Genomic DNA, 25270 nt, shown 5'->3' with positions numbered 1-25270 from the left:
TCTATGTATTGCGATGTCATAACCAACGTGGAACGGGGCCTTCTGATTGGTCCGAGGCGCCTGGCTTAGGGGTGGGTACCTGTACAGAAAATTCAGGTCCAGGTCCGGTTCAGGTCCAAAGGATCAGGTCCAGGTCCGGACCTGAACCTGGACCTGATGCAGTATGACTCATACCAATGGTCCATTTCACAAAAACGAAATCTGTTTGGTGGAGTATTTGACTCACACTGGCGTTTTAAAATCCTGACTGCACCTGTACGATTGGCTATAAAACTTGGTAGAAATTACTATAAACTCTACTCTACTTCACTCGTTATTTTCTTCCACCTGCAAGCGCCAAAACGTGTGAATGCCTGATAAAATAATCTGTTAATTTTCTAATCGGTCCAATGGTCTAATGTTGATTACACTTAAATGGGGGTCACTATGGCAGTTTTTAGTTGTTACCTTTTGAGTGCAGCATATAAAATCTCTTAATCTAACTGCGCAACACAAAAACAACAAAATAGTTTCATCTCTTTAAAACATTATAATCTCTGCACTTGCCTGAGTAACATGCTTTGTGACATTGAGCTTGAGAAAAGACACATTCTTGCAACATATACAAAGCTGTGGACGAAACAAATTTGCACACAAATATTTCTGAATGCAGGAAACTGTACACTATAGACATGATGAAATATGACCCAGGCTTGTGGGCCTTCAGCAAAATATGCGATAAACATATTTACAGACATTATTTACTAGCAAACTAGACAATATGCTACAAATATATAGGTGCATTAGTGTGCAGAATATCTGGAATGTTAAAGTATAAGAATTGCACTGTAAGCTGGTTTAAATGCATAGAGTACTACAGTACAGGGTGTTATCAAGGAAGCTATTAGTATTAACCTTGGTGTAATGTATTACACTTGTAGACAATTCTTACTTTGGTTTAGGCATTGGAATGCATATATGGCATGCATGTATTTTTATACAAAATTAGACTATCCCGCTGAGATTTCGTAAAGATAGTCTAAATTTTGTAGTACATTTTTTTTGTACATTTACATTGACCAAGTGTCCAATAAAACCAAGCGCCGCCATATCTTGAACATGGAAGCATTGATCTGAAAGTTATAGGTCTGGTCTAAAATACATCCTGTTATCATTCTCTATCATTAGAGATATATCCGATTTGATACAGTAGATTACTTTTATTTCATTATAAAGCTTTGTCCGCCTACATCAACCAGATTCGCCTCGTGCCACACTCGCAGCAGAACTTGGCGTTAGGGATAGGATATCGGGTCCCGCACTCGTGGCAGAATTTGGACGCGGTCTTTCCAGCGATGTTTTCCGTGCTTCCCAGCCGCATGGCCTGTGTCAATCTCTCCGGTAGATCCCCAGTGGACTGATAGTCTTCATGATCATAGTCGTCGTATCTGTAAGAATGATTCGAATATGTCAAAGGTTTGAACAGGTAGGTCATTGTATATGCTGTGGTGCCTACTCCCCAACAAAAGTATTCCGGTTGTTCCTGGTAGACGTCATCATAATCATCATATCTGCAAGAATGATTTGAATATGTCAACTGAGGTTTGAAGACTCTGAGATAGGTAGATCATTGTATACGCTGTGGTGCACTACTCCCCAACAAAGTTTAAAGTATTAAGTTATCATTCAGTACCAAGGACAGTGTTGTCTGTGTAAATGCCATTCAGTACCAAGGACAGTGTTGTCAATGTAAATGCCATTCAGTACCGTGGACAGTGCTGTCAGTGTAAATGCCATTCAGTACCAAGGACAGTGTTGTCAATGTAAATGCCAGTCAAAACCAAGGACAGTGTTGTCAGTATAAATGCCATTCAGTAACCTAAATACAAACTGTTACAAGCTGATACAGTCATTTTCTTCTTAAACTTTAGTTAAAGCTCTCACCTTGAGTTCCCCGACATGTGGTTGGCTGCATAAGTCTGCTGCGACCCTGCGCTGCCGCGGTTTCTCCGTGATGCAGAAGACGGCCCGGAGGGGGGTCGCCCTCGCCCGACCGAGGGTGGAGTCGGCGTTCGAGAGTTCATGCCGCCCATCAGTCCACTGTTCCCCCTGTTGGAAGAATCGAAACACCAACACCATGATGTGAATTCAATGTTGAGTTTTAAAAGACACTACATGTCTTCTTGAACTGTCTAGTTAAACTGTAATATCCAACACAAAAATTGGACTCACCCACATTTTCGACTGAACAGGACCAGTCTTTGTCAAGGAATGAACAATCCACTACTGTCGTGACGTCATGTTATGCAGATAGAACACGTGACTCAGTAAGCAGTGGATTATAGGTTGCAAGAAGTCTATGGCGCCCACCGTCTCTGTTCAGGGATGGTTGTAAAGCTCTGATGTAGATGGTGACAGAGACGGTGGGTTCCATAGACTTCCTGCAACCTACGATCCACTGCTTACTGAGTTACGTGTTCTATATGCATAACATGACGTCACGACAGCAGTGGATTGTTCATTCTTTGACAAAGACTGGAGCTGTTCAGTCGAAAATTTGTGTGAGTCCAATTTTTGTGTTGGATATTTAGTTAAATTAGTTCAATAATGACTTCTACCAACACAGATGTTCTTTCGAGTTAAGTATCATACAGTGGTTGGAAATTCAATATAACTATATTCAGAGCACCCTCTACAACATGCAAGCTCTTCTTTGATGTATATCATAATTTTGGACTTCTTCAGATACAGTATATGGCCAAAATTGTGTGTTGTCACATCTATAACATTAGAGTATCTACCACTCAAAAATCACGATCATAGCAATTGTCCATATCACAAAATATCAATACTAGAAGTTCAGCTGCAGTAATGCATAGGTTGCTGCTACGAAGACCGTGAATAGTTTCATCAGGTTGGTACTTCACTGAATAAAGAGACTCTTTTTACACAACCATTGGTTTACTCTCACCAAAGTTTCGGTGACCATCAAAATTACCCTGAAAAAGGTGACAATAAATCAATGGTTGTGAAAACAGAGTCTCTTTATTCTGCTAGGAAGACCATTGTTGACCAGATGCGCTGTAAGTCTGACTATCTTTTCCCAATATCTATCTAAGCTGCTTGTGTGCCCTGACTGCCTGTCCTGTAGCTGCCTAGTATGTGCCCTGACTGCCTGTCCTGTAGCTGCCTATGTGCCCTGACTGCCTGCCTGTAGCTGCCTATGTGCCCTGACTGCCTGTCCTGTAGCTGCCTATGTGCCCTGACTGCCTGTCCTGTAGCTGCCTATGTGCCCTGACTGCCTGCCTGTAGCTGCCTATGTGCCCTGACTGCCTGTCCTGTAGCTGCCTATGTGCCCTGACTGCCTGTCCTGTAGCTGCCTATGTGCCCTGACTGCCTGCCTGTAGCTGCCTATGTGCCCTGACTGCCTGTCCTGTAGCTGACTAGTATGTGCCCTAACTGCCAGGCCTGTCTGGACTGGAGGTCCCTTTTCCCAATTGCCTACAGCTTCGACCACTGCCACAATCTTGTACAGAGGAGCCCTTCGACTTGTACTAGCTGTAGATGAGTTGCTCGTACACATGTTGAGTATAACGACTCAGAGTTCAGGCCTGGAGGCCATTTTGTTCATTACTGTAGTCACTGTCTGTTCTTGCTTTGAATGATTTCATTCATTGTTGAATATGCAGGATGTACAGTAACTGTATAGCCACTGTCTGTTCTTGCTTCGAATGATTGTTGAATATGCAGGATGCTTCATTTGTACTGCCTGAAATGTGGTATTTACTAGCCGGGGGAACTTGTGGATAACAGAAATGTATTCTCTTTTATTTTTTTTTTTGAATTCTTATTTTCATTTTTCATTTTCTTATTTTTATGGATCTTTTCAAATTTTATTTATTTTTATCTATTAATTATTTTATCTATTTTGGTGTTACTTTGGTGTCACACTTTCTGTTCCCGAAAGCTCGCAGCTGGGCCACGATTCGGACATGTGACATGAATCGCTTTCTCTGTTCCCAGGGTTTTCAGTTTCCTGCTTTAACCTTCTAGGCGTACAGCTTGGGATGTGATCTATTGCAGAGCTCACGGTCATCTTTATCAAACAGTTTGGACACTGAGTGTAGTGGAGGTCCAAGCGTTCACTCAGCGGAATCTCTTCTATAGGCGTGGGCAAACCCCTTTCTCTGGTTTCAGGTCCCTGCGTTAACGTACCGTCAGGTTCTTCTCTTTCTTCAGGGATTGCTGGTAACCTTGTCGTAAGCAGCAGTCTCTCACATTCAGGCCAGGGAAAACCATATGTGGGTGGGGCTCTGTTTCCAAAGGCTTCAATTCTCTGCTTTAAGGTCATGGCAGTTTCTTCTCTTTCTGAAGGGATTTCTGGTGTAAGTGTACTCAACGAATCTCTTGCCGAAGGGATTTCTGGTAACCTTGAATATGCACTCAGTGGACTGTCACCTCTAGGCCAGGGCGAATCCATTTCCATTTCGAGCGGTGATGAAAGGTAACCAGTACTGGCTTTGACGTGCTCTGTGGATTTCCTGTACGCGGGCCTGACCTGACCGTGGCAATCATAGATGAAGCCATACTTAACTATAGGGTCCGAGGGCAAGGAATGATGCCTCTTCTTACTGGGCTCCTGTGTCAGATGCTGGCGCATCTCAGTTTCACTCAACGCTTTCTTCGCCTGCTTCTTAGTTTTCTCACGATTCTTGATCTCCTGAAGGGCGTAAACTCCTGCACAAGACTCGAGGTGCCAAGGTAAAAACGCTTCCTTCACTCTAGTGGGGCAGTGCGGGCACTGGACTTTTGGTTGATATGTGGACCAGCGCTTCTGCTTGTACTTGGTGGTGCCAGCGTTGTCTCCTTCTACAGACCTCTGAGGAGCTGGAATTTGGCTGTTCTTTGATAAAGCAGCTGCTTCCCCATACATTGCTTGACCACTATTTGGCTGATCGTCCACACATACTGCCACAACTTTGGCCCCAATGTGTGGAGTTGTGTTTAGATCCTCCTGTACAGTGTCATGCTGATGGGTGGGCAGCTCCCTCTTTCCTTTACCATTGGTACTGCAGCTGAGTGTTGTCACTGCCTTTGCCTTGATGTTCTCAGAGGGTGCACGTGAGATCTCTTTCTTTACAGAGTTTGATTTTTGCATCATGAGCATCCTGTGTCCACCATCTGCAGGTGGTTGTGGAGCGTTACTTGTCAGCGCTGATGCGGAGACCTTCTTGCCTGTTTGTGCCATGAACATATTACTTCTCGGTGTCAGCAGTGATTTTCTAATGGTAATAGGGATCCGTGAGGAAGGCCTGGTCTTGTTTGGTAGAGTCATCCCGCGGTTGTGTTTGGGTGATGCAAGTGTCCAGGGGGGAGCAATGGCTTCTTTCTTGTAGCCGTCTTGTTTTTTCCCCTTGGAAATTTTTGTTTCTGCCGTGACGGTCCCTTCAATTGTTGCTTCAGTCTTTTTCTCACCCAGTCGGGGGTGCTGGACGCCATCACAGAAGGGGATGTGTTCCATTGCGAGCATCGCATTCATCTTAAGTGAACAGTTTGGACACTGGACGTAGTTAAGGTCCAACTGTGAGTTATAGCACTTCTGCCTTCTGGGCTCGTTTGCCAACTGCTGGCGTATCACAATTTCACTCAACGCTTTCTTAGCCTGCTTCTCAGTTTTCCCACGAATCTTGTTCTCAAGACGGGAGTGAACATCTCCACAGAACATCATGTGCCCAGACAATGACCCTTCCTTCACTTTAATGTGGCAGTGCGGGCACTCGACTCTGGGCTGCTCCGAGTAGCACTGCTTCTGCCTGTACTCAGTGGTGCCACCTTTGTTTTCCTCTAAAGACCTCTGAGAAATGAGGCTTTTCTGTACTTTAGTGGCTTCCACATCGCTCTCCCTTTCCCTATCCTTTGCTTGACCACTGTTTGGTTGACCAGTGTTTGGTTGACCGTCCACACGTGCAGTTGTGTCTAGATCCTTGTCAACAGTGTCAGCCTTCTTCGTGGGCAGCTCCCTCTTTCCTGTGCCATTGGTACTGCAACTGAGGGTTGAGACCGCTGCCTCTGGCTTCATATTATCAGATGGAGAGGTCAGTGACTCATTCTCCATGTGTGCAGTTGCCAGTAGATTCTTCTGTACAGTGTCAGCTTGCTTGCTTGGCAGCTCCCTCTTTCCTTTACCATTGGTACTGCAGCTGATGGCTGCCACTGTAGCCTTTGACACAAAGGGCTCATGTGAGGTCTCTTTTTCTGCAGCATTTGATTTTTGCATCGACAGCAACCCCTGGGCATCACCTTCAGCTGGTGGAATGTTACTTTTCAGCGGTGATGGGCAAAGCTTCTTGCCTTTTGGTGCCTTAAAGATATTACTTCTTGCTGTCAGCAGCGGTTTTCTAATGGGTATGGGGATCCTAGAGGCCGACTTGGTCTTCTTTGATCGTCCAGATGGAGCAATGGCTTCCATCTCTTTGGAAAGTTTTGGTTTTGCTGGAATCTTTTTCTCAGCCAGTCGTTCTTCCTGGTCAGCACGACAGGAAGGGATGTGCTCTCGTGCGGACATTGCGTCTATCTTTAGGAAACAGTACGGGCAGTAGACGTAGTTAGGGCCCCAGGGCGGGTTATAGCGCTTCTGGCTACAGGGCTCCTCTGTCAGCTCCTGGAGTATCGCAGTTTTATTCAACCCTTTCTTTGTCTGCTTCTTAGTTTTCCCACGATTCTTGTTTTCAAGACGGGCATGAACTTCTGCACAAAACTTGACGTGCTCAGGTAATGACGTTTCCTTCAGTTTGATGGGGCAGTGCGGGCACTGGACTCTTGGCTGCTCTGTGTAGTAGCGCTTCTGCTTGTACCCGGTAGTGCCAGCTTCGCTTTCCACTACAGACCGTGAGGTAACACGGCTCTTCTTTACTTTAGCTGCATCTCCATCCTTGTCCTGTTCCCCTTCTTCATCTAAACACAAGGCCACGGAGTAGGGCTTTGGTTTTGCGGGCACAACTTTTGCTTTTCCTTTGGAGACTTTGATTTCTGCTGTCCTCTTAGTCTTTGCAGGAGTCTTTTTCTCGCCCAGTCGTCGGTGTTTTTCCTCACAGAAAGCGATGTGTCGTTTTGCTACCTCAGGGAGCATCTTTATTGGGCAGTATGGACACTGGACTCTAACCTGCTCTGAGAAGTACCTCTTCTGTTTGGGCTCAGTGATGCCAGCTTTGTTTTCCTCTGCAGACCACGAGGTAACGCGGCTGTTCTTCAATTTATTGGTTGCTGCATCCTTCTCCTTTTCCCCTTCCTCATCCAAACACAAGGCCATGGAGTGGAGCTTTGGAGCTGCTTGACCACTATTTAGCTGATCATCCAAATGTAGTGCTGCCACAACTTTTGCTTTACCTTTGGAGACTTCTACCATCCTCTTAGCCTTTGCTGGAGGCTTTTTCTCACCCAGGCGTCGGTGCTTCTCCTCACAGAAAGAGATGTGTCTTTCTGCGGAACCAGGGATGAGCTTTATTAAGCAGTGTGGGCACTGGACTTTCGGTTGCTCTGTGAAGTAACGCTTCTGCTTGCGCTCGGTGGTGCCAGCTTGGCTTTCCACTTCAGAGCTCTGAGTAAAGCGGCTGTTCTTCAATCTGGTGGTTTCCGCATCTTCCTCCTTTTCTTCTTCCTCAGCCAAACTCAAGGCCATGGAGTGGGGCTTTGGCTTTGCCAGACCAATGTTTGGCTGTTTGTCTACATGTACTGCCACAACTTTTGTCCTTGCCTTCTTTGCCTGCTGAAAAGCCTTTGCAGGAGGCTTTTTCTCGCCCAGTCGTCGATGTTTGTCCTCACAGACAGGGATGTGTCGTTCTGCGGCCCTCCGGATCAGCTTTAGTGGACAGGTCGGACACTGGACTTTTGGTTGCTCTGTGAAGTACCGCTTCTGTTTGCGCCCGGTGGTGCCAGTTCTGTTGATCACTGTTTGTGCCTTAATATTACCTCTTGGTGTCAGCAGTGGTTTCTTGATGGCAGGAGTTGGGCTGGGGACTTCCTGATCAATCTGAGACACAGGTCTGATCTTGTATGGTGGCGTCACCACGCTGTTGCCCCTGGGTGCAAGGGGTGTCGGACACTCCCTGGGTGCAAGGGGTGTCGGAGAGGCCCTGGGTGAAAGGGGTGTAAGACAGGCCCTGGGTGAAAGGGGTGTCAGAGAGGCCCTGGGTGAAAGGGGCGTCGGACAGGCCCTGGGTGCAAGGGGCGTCGGACAGGCCCTGGTTGCGAGGGGTGTCAGACAGGCCCTGGGTGCCATCGGTGTTGAGGGGGGTGTTATAGCAAGGACTGCCTTCTCTTTGGTGCCCCTGGGTGCCATCGGAGTTGAGGGGGGAGTAATAGCAATGACTGCCTTCTCTTTGTTCCCTTTGGGTGCCATCGGTGTCGAGGGGGGTGTTATGGCAAGGACTGCCTTCTCTTTGGTGCCTCTGGGTGCAAGCTGTGTCGGACAGGAGCGATCGCTGTCACTTTCCTTCTGTGAGGGGGACAACTTGCTGTTTAGGGGCTGAGGGCGCATCGGGCTTTTCATTGTAGTCTGAGCAAAGCGCTTCTTTGTAGACTGCAGGTTTACCACCTCTTCTCCCCTGGTGGTAAGGAGCGGCTTGGTGATCTTCGGAGGTTGGTCGTGACTCTTGCCTTTCTTGGTCAGAAGAGACGGCCGTCCCTTCCTGGGAGTCCTGGGGGGCGTCTTCAGTCCCGATAAGTCCAGCTTGGGAAGAAGCGGAACTGGATGGGAAAGCTCGCCTTCCTCGGACGTGAGAGCGATAAACTTGCTCGAAGACGCCAGGGGGTCCTCATTCATGTCCTCGTCAGGATTTGGATCCATCAGTCGCGGAAAGGCGATATCAGCTCCCTTTGGTGACGGTGTCCTGACTGTTGGCGAAGGGCTCTTAACCTCCTTACCTTTCTGTGCGGCAATGGGTTTTTGAAATGTGGGCACAAGAATAGGAGTGCTTCTGCCTGACTTCCTAACTTGCTGGCTAAGTGCAGCGCTCCCTGACTGGCTAGCTGGCTTGTTTGAGTCGTCTACGCTGACTGACTGACTGTGGGTATCATTCCTAGCTGGCTGGCTAGCTGGGTTTTCTGTCTGACTGGCTAGGCTGCTGCACAAGTGTAAAGCAGAGGAAATAAAAATGAAGATCTGCCTGCCTACAAGTAAATTATAATAAAAAACTCATATAAATTAGACAATAAGAAATGTAAGATCTAGAGACTAAATGAAATCAATAAAAACTGACAATGTCATAGCAAAATGAGAATATAGTGCTGACGGTACTACCCTTTCTATCTTCATTTTGCTATTAAAAAGAATGGTTACCATACTGTTACTGAACCTGTCTTTCAAATTTTTTTTCACAAACTCAAATAATATTGTGAGACTGAAATTTTGAAACTTCTAGCATAATAGTAAATCTAGAAATGATTGTCATTAGAGACACATTAATTTTTTTGATGGGAGATAATCTCAGGGCTTGAGCTCCGCAACTTAATTCTGAGGACTTTAAGATCTTCACTAATCTAAAGTTCAACAGCATTTGATCCAAACACAACAATAATTGCATGGTCTTCACCTCAAAAATAGGTAGGGCGCTGCGCTGAGTTTGATTGTATGTCGTGTGAAACAAAATAATTGCGCCGCGCAACTGGGCATTTCGATTTGTCGTCATTCTGAGTTACTATCAGTAAGCCAAAGCTAACCAATCAGACTTGACAACACATCGCGCTGACCAACCTTCTAGCTGCATTTGCTGGTGACGATCTATTAGCCGGTCTCTGATTGGCCTGTCGTACGGGAGGGGAGTTGTTGACCCTGCCTGTTCTGAGCATCGCACCTCTGCCGTGATCAAAGGGGCTCTCTTGTCTGTTGTCATAGCCGTCGTCGTCACTGTCATTGTCATAATTCTGGTGGCTATACTGAGACCTGTGAAAGTGATATCAATCCAGTTTAAGGGAATAAAGAGTTTAGTTCTTCCACTCAGGTCATGACAGAGAAGAGGGACACTATATTAAGCATTTATATGTTCAATAAAAAAAAAGGAAAATTTCACGGGTCTTAGTGGCAAGTGTGCAGATGTTAAAACACTGGCAGCACCAAATCCGTAGGTGTTTTTGGCACTTTTAGACAGATTAGCTGTGAGGCTCGTTGGGCCTCACTCCAACGTCATGGAGGCAGGGGCATAGCGAGTATCGAACTTGGGACCTACTGATTCTGATTCCAACGCTCTAGCCGTTGCGCCACACAGACACCCATTCAGACATATGTTCAATGCACTAGGGAACTTCCCTAGTTCTTTTCCAAAAGTGTGGTGAACACTGTCATTGTCATAATTCTGGTAGCTATACTGAGACCTGTGAACATGACATTGAAGTAGGGCTTATAAAGTCTCAAAATACTGGGTGCAATTGTGCAGCTTTAGATGCAATTGTGCACCCTTGTGCACCCAAATCTGGAACTGTGTATCTAATTTTTTACCTAGATTACACTTCTAATGGCTAAAGGTACTAAGCATCAGAAAACTTAGCGATAAAACCAGTACTATGTTGTATTCCTTGTTCAAAATCTGGTGTCCTCAGCCAAAAAGTTGTCAGAGCAACAATTTTTTGTTTGAGGACACCAAATTTTCTCAACTTCTGACGCATTTTCCACTGAAACATTGTGTTTTCTCAGGTTGAGTATGACATGTAAAACATTTCTACATCACCCTCGGTCCCAGCCTTCCCACGGGTTGAATAGATTATAAACAATTATCCAGCCAACCAATCAAGTTGATGGCATTTGATGACTCAATGTGAACTGTGATCGTACCTTCCTTTGCCGCCTGCAGCAGGCCCCTGATAGCCAGACTGGGCAGACCCTCTATAACCAGTGGATCTGGCTGAGGATGGTGAGCTGCCATTGGTCAAGGTGCTGCCACCTGAAAATAAAGAAGATGATTAGCAGAATAAGGAGACTCTTTCTACACAAGCCATTGCATAATTTACACCAAGATTTCGGTGACCGTCTGTCACCTTCTCCAGGGCAATTCTGACTTTAGCCTGATTAAATCTCGCTTATAGCAGCCCGCCAAACATCCGAGTTACAGCCCTGGACAGCGGAGTTTGTGTTACACAGACTATTCTGACTAATGTGTTGCAGTACAATGTGAACCAGTCAGAATTGCCCTGAAGAAGGCGACAGACAGTCACCGAAACATTTGTGTGAACAAAACAATGGTTGAATGTGTAAAAAGACAGTCAGACGTACCAACCTGATGAAACTTTTCATTGGGATATTAGGTTTTCTTCACCTAAGATTAGGATCTGAGAAGGTGAAAAAGAAAAGTGACTTATCATTGACAATAAAAACATAAAAGACTAATTCCTGTACCTGTCGTTCTCTTTGATCCGTTCTGCATGCCATAACCGCTAGATGCCTGCTGGCCATAACCACTGGATACTCCCCTGCTCTGGGCACTGTTAGCAGTGGAAGTCATCCGTGTGGCTGAGTTGGCTGCAGCTGGCTTTTTCTTCCCGGGTAGGGGGGCCCGGTACTGTTGAGAGACAGATGTGGAACGATTTGCTATGAGAATCTATGATCGTAGCCACTTTAAGTTTCAAACTGTTGTTCCTCTCATTTGCTATCAATCCCCCTCCATCCCCCCCTACTTTGCCCCTGATGGGGTTGGCCTAACAAATTGAAGCCTGGATACCAGACCCCAGCCCGATCTCAAAAATATCTATTGTGTTTAGATATTTTTGAGATCGGCTGGGGTCTGGTATCCAGGCTAAACAAATTGCAAACTGTATTATAATTACAAATGTTACCTAAATGTTAAGTATCTAGTGTATGACATAGCTTTATGATTGAAAGATAGAAAAGGGAACAGAAAATCAATTTGGTGTGGCTACACAATTATGCAGCTGTAGCTACAGATCTTCCCTTACCTGTGTTCTAGCGTTTGTCCTTGCTTTTGCGTCTGCGACGTTTTTGTTTGGCATTCTCTTCTTCATGTCGGCGCATTTTGGGATGTGTCTCTCTGCTGCCGCCTCGTTAAATCTCCTCTCGCAGTGCGGACACTGGACGTAGTCTACAGAGGGAAGACAAGCTCAGTCAATAACTTTACTCAGGGCTCGAAATACCACCTGCATATGCAGGTTAGTACAGGTAAAATTGGAGCTGTGCAGGTATTTCTGGTGTCTACCTGCACCTAACCTGCACTGGTCCATGTACTGGGCTTTATACAAAATGTCATATGATGTAGGTGTATGTGGATTGTTATTAGCTGCATTGACTGTTACCACCTATAAAGTTAATAGAAGAAAAAACAGCAATGGTTCCATAACAATTTTAGTATGATCCATACTTCATAAATTCAGAGTAGTGCAGGTAAAATTTGTCTGGTGCAGGTAATTTTCCGTATTACCTGCACCAGTGCACGTATGCAGAAAAATGTATTTCGAGCCCAGGGTTATTAGATATAGAATCACACCCTCCCACACAGAGTTGATTCTCGCAGCATTGCATAATGCCTTGCAATATCAACCCTGTCTTTGTAGCCTCAGTGAAGGGCAAGTAAAAGTGCTGATTGGACAAGCCCATGACTGACCCCACCTGCCTAATGAGGCGAGTAAGATTTTTCCAGGAGTGAAGTTTTGATACTTGACATAACTTTTCACAGTCATGGTATCAAGCATTGGTCAATGCAGAAAAATAGAGCCAATAATCAAAGAACTTCAATGCTGGAAGTGAAAATACATCTTAGAAAAATGTCATTTACATTTTGGGCAAGTAAAAAGTTGCTTTGAGCAAGTAAATTTTACATGTAGTTGCCCTATAGGACATTTAGTGAATTCTAGAAAACTTGTCGAACCCTGATTAATGTTTTTTTTTCGTTAAGTGCGAAATAAATAAACAAAACAATAAACAATAAATGCATATCTTCTTACCCGGGTTCACAACTGGGGGAGGTGGAGGAGGGAGTGGCTTTCCGGTCTTTATCGCCACGTCGGTTTCCTTCGCAGCGCGGATGCTGCGGATGAACTCCTCGTGTTGTTGTCTCCATTTCGACTGCTTCACCGGGTTCGTCTGTTTGGAAACATCGTTCTTTGTCTTTCGATCAAAGACCGCAATTCAACAGTTCAAAACCAACCCCATTCTTACTAAACATGAACGCTGGGAATGCCACTCAAATCACATATTCAACGGGGTTCGTCTGTTTGGAAACATCGTTCTTTGTCTTTCGAATAAAGACCGCAATTCGGACAGTTCAAAACCAACCCTATTTCTACTAAACATGAACACTGGGAATGCCACATCACTCTGTTCTTTGTCTTTTGATCAAAGACCACAAAGCAGACAGTTCAAAACAACCCAACTTTTACTAAACATGAACGCCTAACCCCCAAGGGATGCAGAACAACAGACGTTAAACCGGATAGTGAGTGTGTGAGTGAACACTGGGAATGCCACCCAATTCACATATTCAACTGCTATTCAACTGGTGTCGTCTGTTTTGAAACATCGTTGTTTGTCTTTCGATCAAAGACCACAAATCAGACAGTTCAAAACAACCCAACTTTTACTAGACATGAATACTGGGAATGCCACTCAAATCACATATTCAACTGCTATTCAACTGATGTCGTCTGTTTCGAAACATCGTTGTTTGACTTTCAATTAAAGATCGCGATTCAGACAGTTCAAAACAACCCCAATTTTTTACTAAACAAGAACACTGGTAATGCCAGATCACACGAAACTTATCACATATTTAAAGGCTAGTAAGACTTATTGAAGGGTTGGACGACTCCACTAGCACAATTGTCCAGGACAAGTGAAAGTGCGAATCGGGCAAGTACCCTACTTGTCCTGAGATTTTTCAATGGGTGAGATTTTTTAAAATCATTTCAAAGTCAGAAATTGCTCAAGTTTGCATAGTACAACATATATATATACATTTGTTGTAGTTTTGACATAATTCCATCACATTCCTACCTTTGGCTGTGTGCCGAGTGGCTGTGTACGTAACGTCTTGTTGACGGGGATATCTGTCCCCTGTGCTCGCATCCGTCCGGAATCGAACACCTTTCTCTTCTTCTGCGCATTTTTCCGGCATATCCTACCGTGCTTTTCCTGTTAAAGTAAAAACAGATTATAACTTGTCAGGAAGAGCTTAACTGTAGACCAATATTCCATGTTGTGTGCATAATGCTATATTCTTTCTTACATCACGCTTTGATTGAAATGTGTCCAGAGAAAAAGATATCATTGACAAAGCATTGATTAAAGTTGTACAATTGTTGATGAAATGGGTCAAGACTATGCTACATCTGATTCAGCTGTTACTATTAATATAACTTCCTGTGGACTGCTCAAGCTGTTAGGAAAAAATCATTGCAAGTTGACATAATTGTCGGATTAACATACAGTTGTACAACATTTCACTCATTCAATCATTTTTAATAACTACAAACTATATATAATAATTTTATTAAGTTCTCAAATCTATATTGTTTATGGTAAAACTGAGTGACAAACTAGATTTAAAACAAAGCCAATAATTAGTGCTTGGTACAAGCAATCAGTACCCGGGAGCTGAAAGAAAAAATGTTTTATGGAGGCTAAGCTGGCCATTAGCTTGAGTACCATCCTCGGAGTCCGTAGTGACCGCTGGCTCAATACCTTCTACAGTTGCAAAAGTATTGAGCCAGTGGTCACTCGAAGGATGGTACTCATGCTAACTGGCCATGGGAGAAAGCTCTGAATTGTTATTCGTCATTTAAAAGTAAAAGTAAACAAAAGGCGTTACTCACTAGAACTTCTGGAACAAAAGTTCTGCCGCAAGTAGTACATGCTTCCATATTATCCATAGATGAGGCGCGGAACGCTGGGAAAGTAAGAAGAAAATTTGTCAAAAAATCGTCAAACATGAAATCAGTGCATCTTCTAATTAGGTACATCAAGGACATTTCCACATAATGTCCAAGTTGCTTGGATACATGTACATCTTATTTTTGCTGGATTTCATTACAAAATTCATGCATGGTAGGAATGGAAAAGAAGATTTGTTTATCTATCGCAGACCTCGGATTTAGCATTTAAATCTTACATGTAAACCTGGAAGTAGCCTGGGTACCATCCGGAAAGTAGTTCGCTCCGGCGTGCATTATATACAAGATACAGCTGCTTCTAGCTCTGACATTCATTATACACTATGTACAGTCGCTTCTCTGTGTTTCCGTCTGGGAACGAAGACCATCTTTACGTCTGGAATCGTCCAAATTTTGGACGCAGGCGCTGGTTGGTCCCCAAATATGAGCGAATTATGGAATGGGTTCGAGCGATCGTTCAACAGGCGTTGCGCTTGTGGGAGGCCTGTTGTCATCGAACGAGTGCTCTAGAACCTATTCTTGATTCGCTCATTAACTGACATTAGCACCAAACGGTTTGAATGTACAAGTCTCCAGACGGATAGCAGAAGCGAACATAGGAGCGAACTACTATCCGGATGGTACCCAGGCTATAATGGAAGCCTAAAGTCCAGCCTTGTTTGTTAGCTTAAGCTCAGCCCACTCGGACTAAATTTAAACCGACTAATGGCTGGACTCCAGGCTTTATGTATATCCGATAATGCTGTTGGGGCGCTACACAGAAAAGACAAAACATTGATTTAATTGGAATTAGAAGCCACTGTTGTTATTTTTCCTTGTTAATTTTTTTTCAAAGCTTTAAATAGTGTCTTTATGTCATGAAATTAAAAGATTTGAGAACGAATGATGTCAATTTTTTTCTGTACCATTACATTAGCAAATTTCCAGTCCAGTATGGAGGGAGATAGCCCTGGCTATATCATGGTGGTTCACACAAGTTCTGAGAATATCCTGCAGGCATGACCATGTGTTGTGCATGGCTGACAATGGGAGATCCGGCTCTTGTTATAACATAAACTATAGACGTCCTCTCCACAATACCACGGTACATCGGCCATGGAGAATGGGGGGACAACAGCTTTAGATAGCAGCAGGCTACAGAAAAGGGTGCTGCCAACTCTTCCTGGGGGTGTCTTGAGTAAAAACTTTCATATTTTTTAAGCGTATTTGACTTGAGAAACACTTAGAAACTGACTAAAAACAACAGTAACATTTTACAGTAACAGACTATAAAAAAGTATAATCTGTTTGAAAAACGTTAATTTTTGTATGATAACTGTTCTATGGGCTTACCTTTTCTACGATTAAAATCCAATTATTGTCATTAAAACGATACTACAATACTTAATAACTACTGTCATAATACGATGAAGAAAATACAAAATTGAGCACAAAAACTATTATATTTCTTTTTAGACTAACATATATTTCTTTGCAATTTGATTTTGACTGGACATTGAATTGCTTATTATGCTAACATTCACAGTCTTTCACAGAAGCCAATGGACGTTTTACCCTTCTCAATCTTGGCACATATGGTACTAAATATCAATATGTGCTGTACACTATGTTATTCATTAATAAAGAAACCATAATCTGGCTTGATCCCCCCTCTTATGTAAATGAACCATTCTAACATGAAACGCAAATATGTAAACAAGCGTGACCCTCTCCACATGGCCATTCTCATAACACCAGCCTTATCATTAAACACCTGATGCTCCGTGTACATCATACTACCACATGTCACCTGACCACAAACCACGTAAACACCTGAAGACAGCGCACAAATCTAGCACATCGTACAAAGGCCAATTGCAACAGGTGTCCTAGATATGAACACCAGTCATACAGAAGGTGGGTTGATGACGATTTTGTCGTATGTTACAGTATTGCACCCAACCAACTGATGGTACTAGTAAATGGTTAGCTGCATTGCACTATAGTAGTTAATACATTAACAGTACTGTATGAAATTACGGACAATAACAAATACATAATTTACATGTGCTCAAAAATGAGTCATGTCTTCAATACATTGGTACAATATTAATATTTACATACCGGTAGGTTGTTTGTGTATCATATCCGCACGGCTTAAGTATGGTACTACTACTATCAAATGAAATCATGATAGACTAGGATTGCATCGTTGTATTTTGTGTGACTCTCATTATCAATAGTGTATTATTTTTCAATTGAGCCATGTCAAAGGGTTTGTGTCGGACAACGCACGCCAATTAAGTGCAGATTTAGATTGAAAAAACGAAATACAGTATGCGCAATCAGTATTCTGTTTATCGTTTATTGTTCCTCGTTTTGCTGCGTGTAGAATGTGAAAGAACGTCAGAGTGTGATGGTTGATTTGATCGTTAGCTACATTTTGCTTGCTACCATGACGGACAAAAGATTTGGAAATTTGAAAATATTTCTGACGTCAGACGTAACAGCTTGGAAACCTGGTCTATTAGGGGATGACATGCTATTCATATGGTAAATAGCTGTTTTTCTGCTTGCATGTGGCAAAGCATTCCTATCAGTAAAAATAAATGTTTTTCTGACTGTAAATCCATTTGTTGAACATTGAAATACTTTGTCATACACACACATGTATTATCGTGAGTGCACAAATGAAGATTGCTTATCATTCTAATCATCAACAATTTAGAAAAGATAAACACAATATTTTTAGAATTGAAGGATACCGAATGAGAACTTGGTATTAAATCATAAATACATGTCAGATTCTGTGTGTAAAAAGCATAAGTAACTGTACAGTACATCACAGTCATCAAAAGGAAATACAGAAAGAAATTTAAGATCACGCGAACTCCGATCTTTTGTTTTCTGCCATCACAGCCAGCATGTAGGAATTTGACTGAACGTATACGGTGATTTATATTACTGTAATCAAGGATGTTTTGGTCAATAGTATTCAATTGCAGATGTTTCACTTCCAAAGTATTGCAAGACTACATCATACATGCATGTCAAATTTACATTGTATACCACAATATCAAATTCTGTTTTCAACAAAGAGCTTACATTTTTTTGACAAAACAGCCTACTACGGTTACTACTCAAAACAAAATTAACACTTGATGTCAAAGTTCAGTATGAAAATCTTATGATTGCAGGGTACATGTAGTCACACCCACTTGACAAACATGTGTTTGTTTGTTACTTAGTGTTGGTTACAGACAAACAGATTCTGAGGCCCGATCTATACACAGTTTTTGCCGATATCTGTAGAGATGTCAGGAGGGATCTGGAACGTTGGCTGTGTGACACCCGTGGCGCTTGCAGTGATAAACAGCTATATAGCCTAATGAGCCCACGTTATATGCCCTCCCGAGGTCGGGACACATCTACACGCGCGCGGAAGCTGTCGGGACCCCTGCCAAGCTATCGGGGACCCCTGCTAAGCTATTGTACGAATGGTCCGGACCTTCCGGGAGTAATTTTGCCGATATGGCGATATTGCAGTTCCATCTAGACGCTGAAAAAAAGCTGTCGGCGAGAGGTTGTCGGCTGGCAGATATCGAGAAAAACCGTGTCTAGATTGTGCCTGAGTCAATGAGAGTGATGCTGTCGTTCAGATTATGATTATAACATGGCGACATCTCTTGAGTAAGGTTTGAGAGTAAGAATCCTTAAGTTTATCAATTTAAAGGTTTATTTTTTTCTCAGATGAATTTCAAACTATTTGCCATTGTCGCATGAAACAACTAGGTGTCTTGTGCAATTTTAGAATATTCACGTTCAACTTTTTCTTTGTTTTTGCAAGTACGTATATTCTCGAATAAAGTACGCACCCCTGATTTGGGGCAAGTCTCAGAGAGATCTGTGGGACTGAAAGGTAAAACTAAAATGGAAAAACTCAAATAAAGTACGCATCCCTTCTCTACCAATTTTGAACAGACCTTGAACTGGTCAAATTCAAATTTATGATGTTTTCCCCAGGTTATTTTGCACAAGATAACCTCGGGTTTCACTGTCGTTGTCTCTTTAAACTTGTGAATTGCCAACTGCAACTTGTAAAAAAAGGTATTGCATGCAACATGTTCAAGTAACCAAAAGAATAAACATGATGTTCAGCCCTATGAAGAAATACTAATAACCTTTCAACCAATGGCAACTACTTCAGCTGTGACTAGGCTGTAACTGTGACTTGTTGCCTGTCTACCGTAAAATTGGAAATCATTTGGAATTACATGGTGCTTAGTTACAGCTACATGAGAACCTACCGTAAAATTAGAAATTATACAGAATCTCAAAACAATTACATGGCAATGCAAGCATGCTAGTAAATGGACACCTAAGTTACAGTATTTAGCACAGTGCTAATTTTTAAACAAAACAAAAATAATGGTGAAAATGTGCAACAAAATTACAAAGTCTTAGAATAAAGTATCTTGAACATCTTAAATCCCAAAACCTAGAGACTTTGTGTCTTATACTGGCACATATCTAGTACTGGTTGATAGCAAATATTTAAGCTAGAAAAAATTAAGGCTAGTATTGATTATCTGCAAAATTTGGCAGCTTTTCTTTTAAATCCATGATGTCATGAAGACCTTGATGTAACAGTATTTTTACAATGAATGGCAGCTCATACAAATCATCTTGCATTTGTCCAAAAACCAATCATACAAAGACTGATGATGAAAGAGTCAAACAAAACCAATTGATGATAGGAAAAGAACATGTCACATATGATTGATATCTCACCTTGAAGTTGAAATAAATACGTTAAAACTCTTGTTATGGTGAATCCTTAAATCTAAAACTACAATTTTTTCTCAGAAAATATCGTCAAATACTCGTTGAATTGAATTTATGATTATTTCTACTTGACAGTGACAAATACAGATGACATCTAAAAATCTTAAGCACCTTTTGTAACACAATACCAGTCTAGATTGCCCTGTGATATTATCGATATCACGTCAAATCAGATTTAAGGTATCATAACAGGATGTGGTCTGTTCAGTACACATTGTCACACAACAATGAAAGGGGAGAATGAAAACTGATAACGATTATTGAAAGGTAAGCATACCTCATAAGCAGGTAAACTGCATAAAGACAAGAAACAAACCCTACGTACCATCTTCCATCGTTGCTAACAAACAATCGTAAAGCAGAAGGTGAAATTACGCTACACTTATCTTATTTATCATTCATGAATGGTGTTTGATTCTGTTGGGTAACGCACACGTCATAGGTCATAACCCCTCTCTATAACAACCTGTCGCTTACCTGTCACCGCAATAATAGTCACGCAAATCTTAAGTTAAAGCCTTTTTGTTACAATATTGGAAGAAAAATTTAAGATGTTTTTGCAACACATGACTCTCTGATTTTTCACATGGTTTCTCAAAACAAGTTGTATTCACAGAAAAGTTCAATCTGATGATTTTGGGCTAACTAAATTTCTGAAATTTAGGATGAGCTGTGTTTCATTTGAAGCTATATCCTACTGAATCATAATCTTAAGTTTCCCTTTTAGTGATGAAAAGTACTTGAAGGCTATTTACTCAAATTCATGATACTTCATTTTCAAAACATGTAATTACACATTACACTACAGTGTTAAAATGTTAACCTAACAAAGAGTGTGCTAAACAATTTATGTGATATCTTAAACAAGTAACACATGGAACTAAAGTTAAAGAGACTTTTTTTTCCAAAAACAAAACTGTTCTATAAAGATTTATGCAGATTATTTTAAGAGGACTTTGAAAATGCAGTGGAGAAAGAAAGGAAAAGAAATAAATATTATGTCATAGAATATTGCCATTGATTTATAATCTCTTCATGTAAACTTCATTTTTTGTATTGTCCTTGTCTTTGTCAGCAGAGCTAGCCCTTTGTAATAGCCACAGGGTAGCTGTGCAGCCCTGACTGTGCGTGCTGAACAGACAATTGAATTACAAATAAAAAAAAAGAATGCCAAAAATTGCTGAATCACTGATGTTTGTTGTTCATCAGTACTATTCTAACTTTCTTTTTTTAATTTCAGACACACACACACCAAAAAAATACATTTTCTGTGCACTGACAAATGATTTTTCTAACCCTAAATACTCTATTTGATGTAATAATTAACTTTGAAAATACTAATGAAACGTCAGATTCACATAGATTTTTTTTCTCATGATCATACAGATTCATAGTTCCCTTAGATTTATAAATAGTATAACTTAGTATAAATGAGAGCAAAACAATAGTACTATTCAATATCAGAGGAGCAAATAAAAAATTGCAAACATTTGTCAAAGAATTGATCAAAAGTGAAAAGTATTAGTTCTTAACAACTAACATGTAACTATTACGACACAATTGGAAACTTTGATCATCATAGATCCATACACATTTTTGTATAATAAAAGATTCTAGCAAATATATCAATGTCAAACATTGCAATCAAGTCACCGAAGGGCAACTTTACAACATAACATCAGAGCATACATTTCCTACATTTACGAATTTCATTGGAGAAAGAGAAGAATACAGAAAAAAGATTGCTCGTAGATTTGAATGAACTCTTTGACCGCGCAAATTGTTGTGCCAAGTTCATCTGCAAATTCAAGACAAATGCAACGCTGAAAGCGTTACCTGTCTATATACAACAAAGCACCAACATCTTAAGTTCGTGCCACACATGACTTGTAAGGTCGACATGGTCATACAATACTTTTTGATACAAAAAATAAAGAGTATCGGTTGCACATACCTTCATATTGGTCTGGATACTCCGCCATGTTGTATGGCTCTGTTGCTGCGGAGTGCAACAGAACGAACCACAATTTTGAAAAATAATGTAAACTCATTATAAAACAAGTAAAATAGATAAATATGTTTAAAATCAAATAAAACAAATATAAATAAGTTGAAATCATTATTTTATTGTCTAATTTCATGCTTAAATAGTACTAAATAAACATATAAATAGACTGGCATATTGCGTGTTGCTGCCATTGGGTTGCCCCCTAGGTGTCTATGACGTCACGTTCTCGCGTTCCCCCGCCTCCTACGAGATTAGGTCTCTCCTACTATGCCAGTTTACAAAGGGATGTAATATTGAAATAATTCAAAACGTATCCTTACTACAATGTTTTCCTCAATATATAAAGTTCGATATTCTTTTGTGATAGCAATAGGTTATTGATATGATGATGATAAACAACTACGTATATTCTTTACAGGATATTAGTTTAAGTTTTATTAATCGAGCGTCCCCGGTGCTGTAATGGAATGGTCTGAATAAAAGAAAATGGAGGTCGAGTGAAGTAAAAATTTGTGATCAAGATATAATTTCGATATTGTACAAATATCTCAAGATTTTAGTTTCACAGGTAGTCTGGCAGTTCTTGGGGAAGCTTCGGGTAAGTATGGTGCACACAAAAATGTTGTGTTCAGACAAGGAACTGTCTATGTTAAAATAATAATGAGACTAACATAAAATTTACTTCCGGAACTTGCATGTTGATGAAATATGCAAGATATAGTCGATTTGTGATTTTTAACAAAATAAAACTAGAATTTCATCTCATCATATGGTCCTTTAAGGCCAGCAAAATCAAAATATCACCATTGTAGAAATGAAGTTTGTGAAATAAATGTATGTTCGAACAAGGAGCTCCTTGGTTCGAGATTACATAAGTCTATAATGAGCGATCTATAATAATTTTGTAAAACAAGCCAGAGGAATCGCAGATTAAGCCCTTTCACTGAGATCAGAATGCACGTGCGGCGACAGGAATTCTAGGTAATAACTAATATGTCAAAGGTAAAGACCCTGAAAAAGAAAACAGTCATTGTCTAGACCATTGTTTCGATTTGCATATAACATTAACAATGTCCAAACGGGTTTTGTTAAATCTTTCAATAAACTTCACCTATGATACCTAGAATTTCTAGGTAATATTAGTTCTTTGAGCCCAGATTTTAAGAAGGATTCTTTCCCTCATATTCCAGTTGTTGAATTTCACAAAATGGAGTTTGTTGAGTTGATCAAGACCCCCAAGGTGGACGGCGTGGTGCTGCATCGGCCCCTCTGCCCGCGGATCGAGGGTACGCTGTGTGTCACCGGGCACCACCTCATCCTGTCATCACGACAGAAAAATGCGGAGGAACTATGGGTAAGACTATTTTTCTGTACCTGTAATCAGGGCTCTAGCCAGCGTCCGTTTTTCCGTCAATTGACGGAAGTTTGCTATGTGTGACCAAGATAAAAGCTCCTTGGTGTGACGGAAAAATTTTAAAAGCAATCCGTCAACCTTGACGGACAAAAATTCTTGGTAAAAGCCACACACTGTTTGTTTTGCTATTGTTGTGATTGTTGACAATGTGTGTCGGCGCCCTTTCGCATACAATAATCTCATTAAAAACCGTTTTTTCAAGGTATCAGTTCAGTCCCTCTAACGCCTGGAATAGTGTTTTCGCGACAATGGGAATTGGCTCACGGAAAAATATTTTGAGCTGGCTAGAGCCCTGCCTGTAATACTAATAACTAGTGGAGTTCGATTAGCACCAACTGACCATTCCACACTTTTTGGCATAGAGAAGATGGTGTTGCCACGGATGATACCTTAAGGCTAGATAGCTGATAAAACTGGCTTGAACTTCCAATACCTTGTCAGCAAATTGCAAAAGGACAAAACAGTGACTACCATACAGGCATTGTATATGCATAGATCTGTAAAAAAGAGATGAAAGCTCTTGAAAGCAGATGCAAAAGAGGCCAATTGCATTTAGGTTATTGGAAGTACCATCAGCTTTAGCCTGTGTTTACACAAGCTCTCGCCGGCTGGGCTTAATGACCCCCTCCCCCCGAGTGGCGGCAATTGTAGGGCCGGCCGCTAGGGGCTTGATTTTAGTCAGGCTACATCAGCTTTATACAGATATTTGCATTTACACATAGACCTAGACTATGTTAGTATTTAGACATATATCTTATTTGTACTCCTGTACGTGCAACTATTGCAGAAAGTAGTACCAACATCAATTTGAACCTTACTCCCTTCCATGTCCAGCTGCTGCACAGTGGTGTGGACAGCATAGAGAAGAAGTTTGTGGGTTCCATGGGATACCTGACGGTCAAGTGTAAGGACTTCCGGGTCATCCGACTGGACATCCCTGGGATGGAGGAGTGTCTCAACATCGCCAGCTCCATAGAGGTCTTGTCATCACTGGGTAAGGCAAACATAACCAGATTAAATCTTGCTTAAAGCAGCCTGCCCAACATCTGGCCGGCTTCCTAGAGGGGCCAGGTACAGCCCTGGACAGCAGAGTTTGTGTTACACAGACTAAAGGAAACAGAACTGTGAATGTGACAAAAAGCCACTGGATATAATTTTGGAATGACCAGACACATGCTTTTTAGCCAGGCATTTGGATGCGCTTCATTTGGATGAGCTTTTTTTTAAAATAACAAGGTACATACCTCCAAATTCTCAAAGGCTGACAGTCCATCTTGATCATGGAGAGTGACCAAGTCTCGATCTCGCGAGAGAGTACAAGACTATGTCTGGCTTGCGTAGATCATCTGCCCCCTCCCCCCGCCTCCTTGCAGAGTAGGGGTAGGTAGGACTTGGGCAACTCCCAACCCTCTTGGTTACTCTATGTGATCAAGATGGACTGTCAGCCGTCTAAAATTTGGAGGTATGTACCTTACCTTTAAAAACAGTCATTGCTTGAAGAACATTTGGAGTAACTGTATTCATATGTGACTGATGCACCTCTTCAATGAGAGCAGCTTGATTAACCAATCAAAACTCTCCTTGTTGCAGACACCATCACACTGACGTACCCGTTCTTTTTCCGCCCGATGTTTGACGTGATCGAGGACGGCTGGCAGGCCTTCCCGCCGGAGACGGAGTTCGGAAGGCTCTTCGGCGAGGACTGGAGAATCAGTTACGTCAACAAAGACTACAAGGTCAGGGGTTGGATTGAGGGTTGTGCAGCCTTAAACTTGCTTTTAGGTGTAACCACAGGTTGCCTTGGCTTGTTTGCAACCTAAAGTAGCAAGACTATATATATTTTTTTAGGCTAATGCATGAGATAAAAGTGCTCTAACCTCCTTTGGCAACCAAATTTTGCTTGAGGAAAGTAGGTTACCTTAAGTTTGTAAGGAACCAAGGTTTTTCTGAAACTTTTGACTTCTTGAACTCTGTATCAGGCTTTTCAAGAGTGTTTCATGGTGCAGTTGTATCTATCATTTATGTGTACATTTTTTTCAACTGTTAAAGATCTCAATCGTTAGTATATTGCTGCATAATACAATTAGATAAATGTAGGTATGTTAGGTAAAGGGACAAATTTTAGTTTAGGATGTTGGATCTAAAGATACTATTTG

At 41.7% G+C, this 25270-nt stretch overlaps 2 protein-coding genes across 2 annotated transcripts in view; one reads left to right on the top strand and one right to left on the bottom strand.

Moving 5' to 3' along the window:
• Positions 1 to 516: 516 nt before the first annotated feature.
• Positions 517 to 21711, bottom strand: LOC118404285. Its single transcript, XM_035803352.1, has 11 exons — positions 21647 to 21711; positions 14791 to 14864; positions 13973 to 14110; positions 12925 to 13087; positions 11923 to 12065; positions 11366 to 11528; positions 10805 to 10913; positions 9731 to 9919; positions 3917 to 9101; positions 1924 to 2150; positions 517 to 1427 (listed from the first exon to the last, which is right to left on the bottom strand). The coding sequence occupies exons 1-11, from the start codon at positions 21672 to 21674 to the stop codon at positions 1226 to 1228; spliced, it is 6621 nt and encodes a 2206-aa protein (XP_035659245.1). The 5' UTR covers positions 21675 to 21711; the 3' UTR covers positions 517 to 1225.
• Positions 21712 to 22156: 445 nt separating this feature from the next.
• LOC118404284 (myotubularin-related protein 9-like) overlaps positions 22157 to 25270 on the top strand; it is a 10166-nt gene continuing 7052 nt past the window's right edge. Inside the window, 4 exon segments of the mRNA XM_035803351.1 lie at positions 22157 to 22298; positions 22891 to 23054; positions 23949 to 24108; positions 24705 to 24898. Of these exon segments, the coding sequence (XP_035659244.1) occupies positions 22908 to 23054; positions 23949 to 24108; positions 24705 to 24898 (501 nt within the window). The 5' untranslated portion in view covers positions 22157 to 22298; positions 22891 to 22907.

The sequence above is a fragment of the Branchiostoma floridae genome, chromosome 17, assembly GCF_000003815.2.
Source record: "Branchiostoma floridae strain S238N-H82 chromosome 17, Bfl_VNyyK, whole genome shotgun sequence".
Taxonomy (NCBI): Eukaryota; Metazoa; Chordata; class Leptocardii; order Amphioxiformes; family Branchiostomatidae; genus Branchiostoma; species Branchiostoma floridae.
Note: the sequence above shows the minus strand (reverse complement) of the source record. Positions and strands in the feature narration are given on the sequence as shown.

Bases quoted from the DNA above. Each gene is read 5' to 3' on its own strand.
- LOC118404285 (XM_035803352.1), bottom strand. From the start codon at position 21,674: ATGGCGGAGTATCCAGACCAATATGAAG. The intron at 12,066-12,924 runs GTAAGAAGATAT...TTCCCTCTGTAG, and splicing joins TCCCCCAGTTGTGAACCCGG to ACTACGTCCAGTGTCCGCAC. The intron at 11,529-11,922 runs GTAAGGGAAGAT...GTCTCTCAACAG, and splicing joins GGACAAACGCTAGAACACAG to TACCGGGCCCCCCTACCCGG.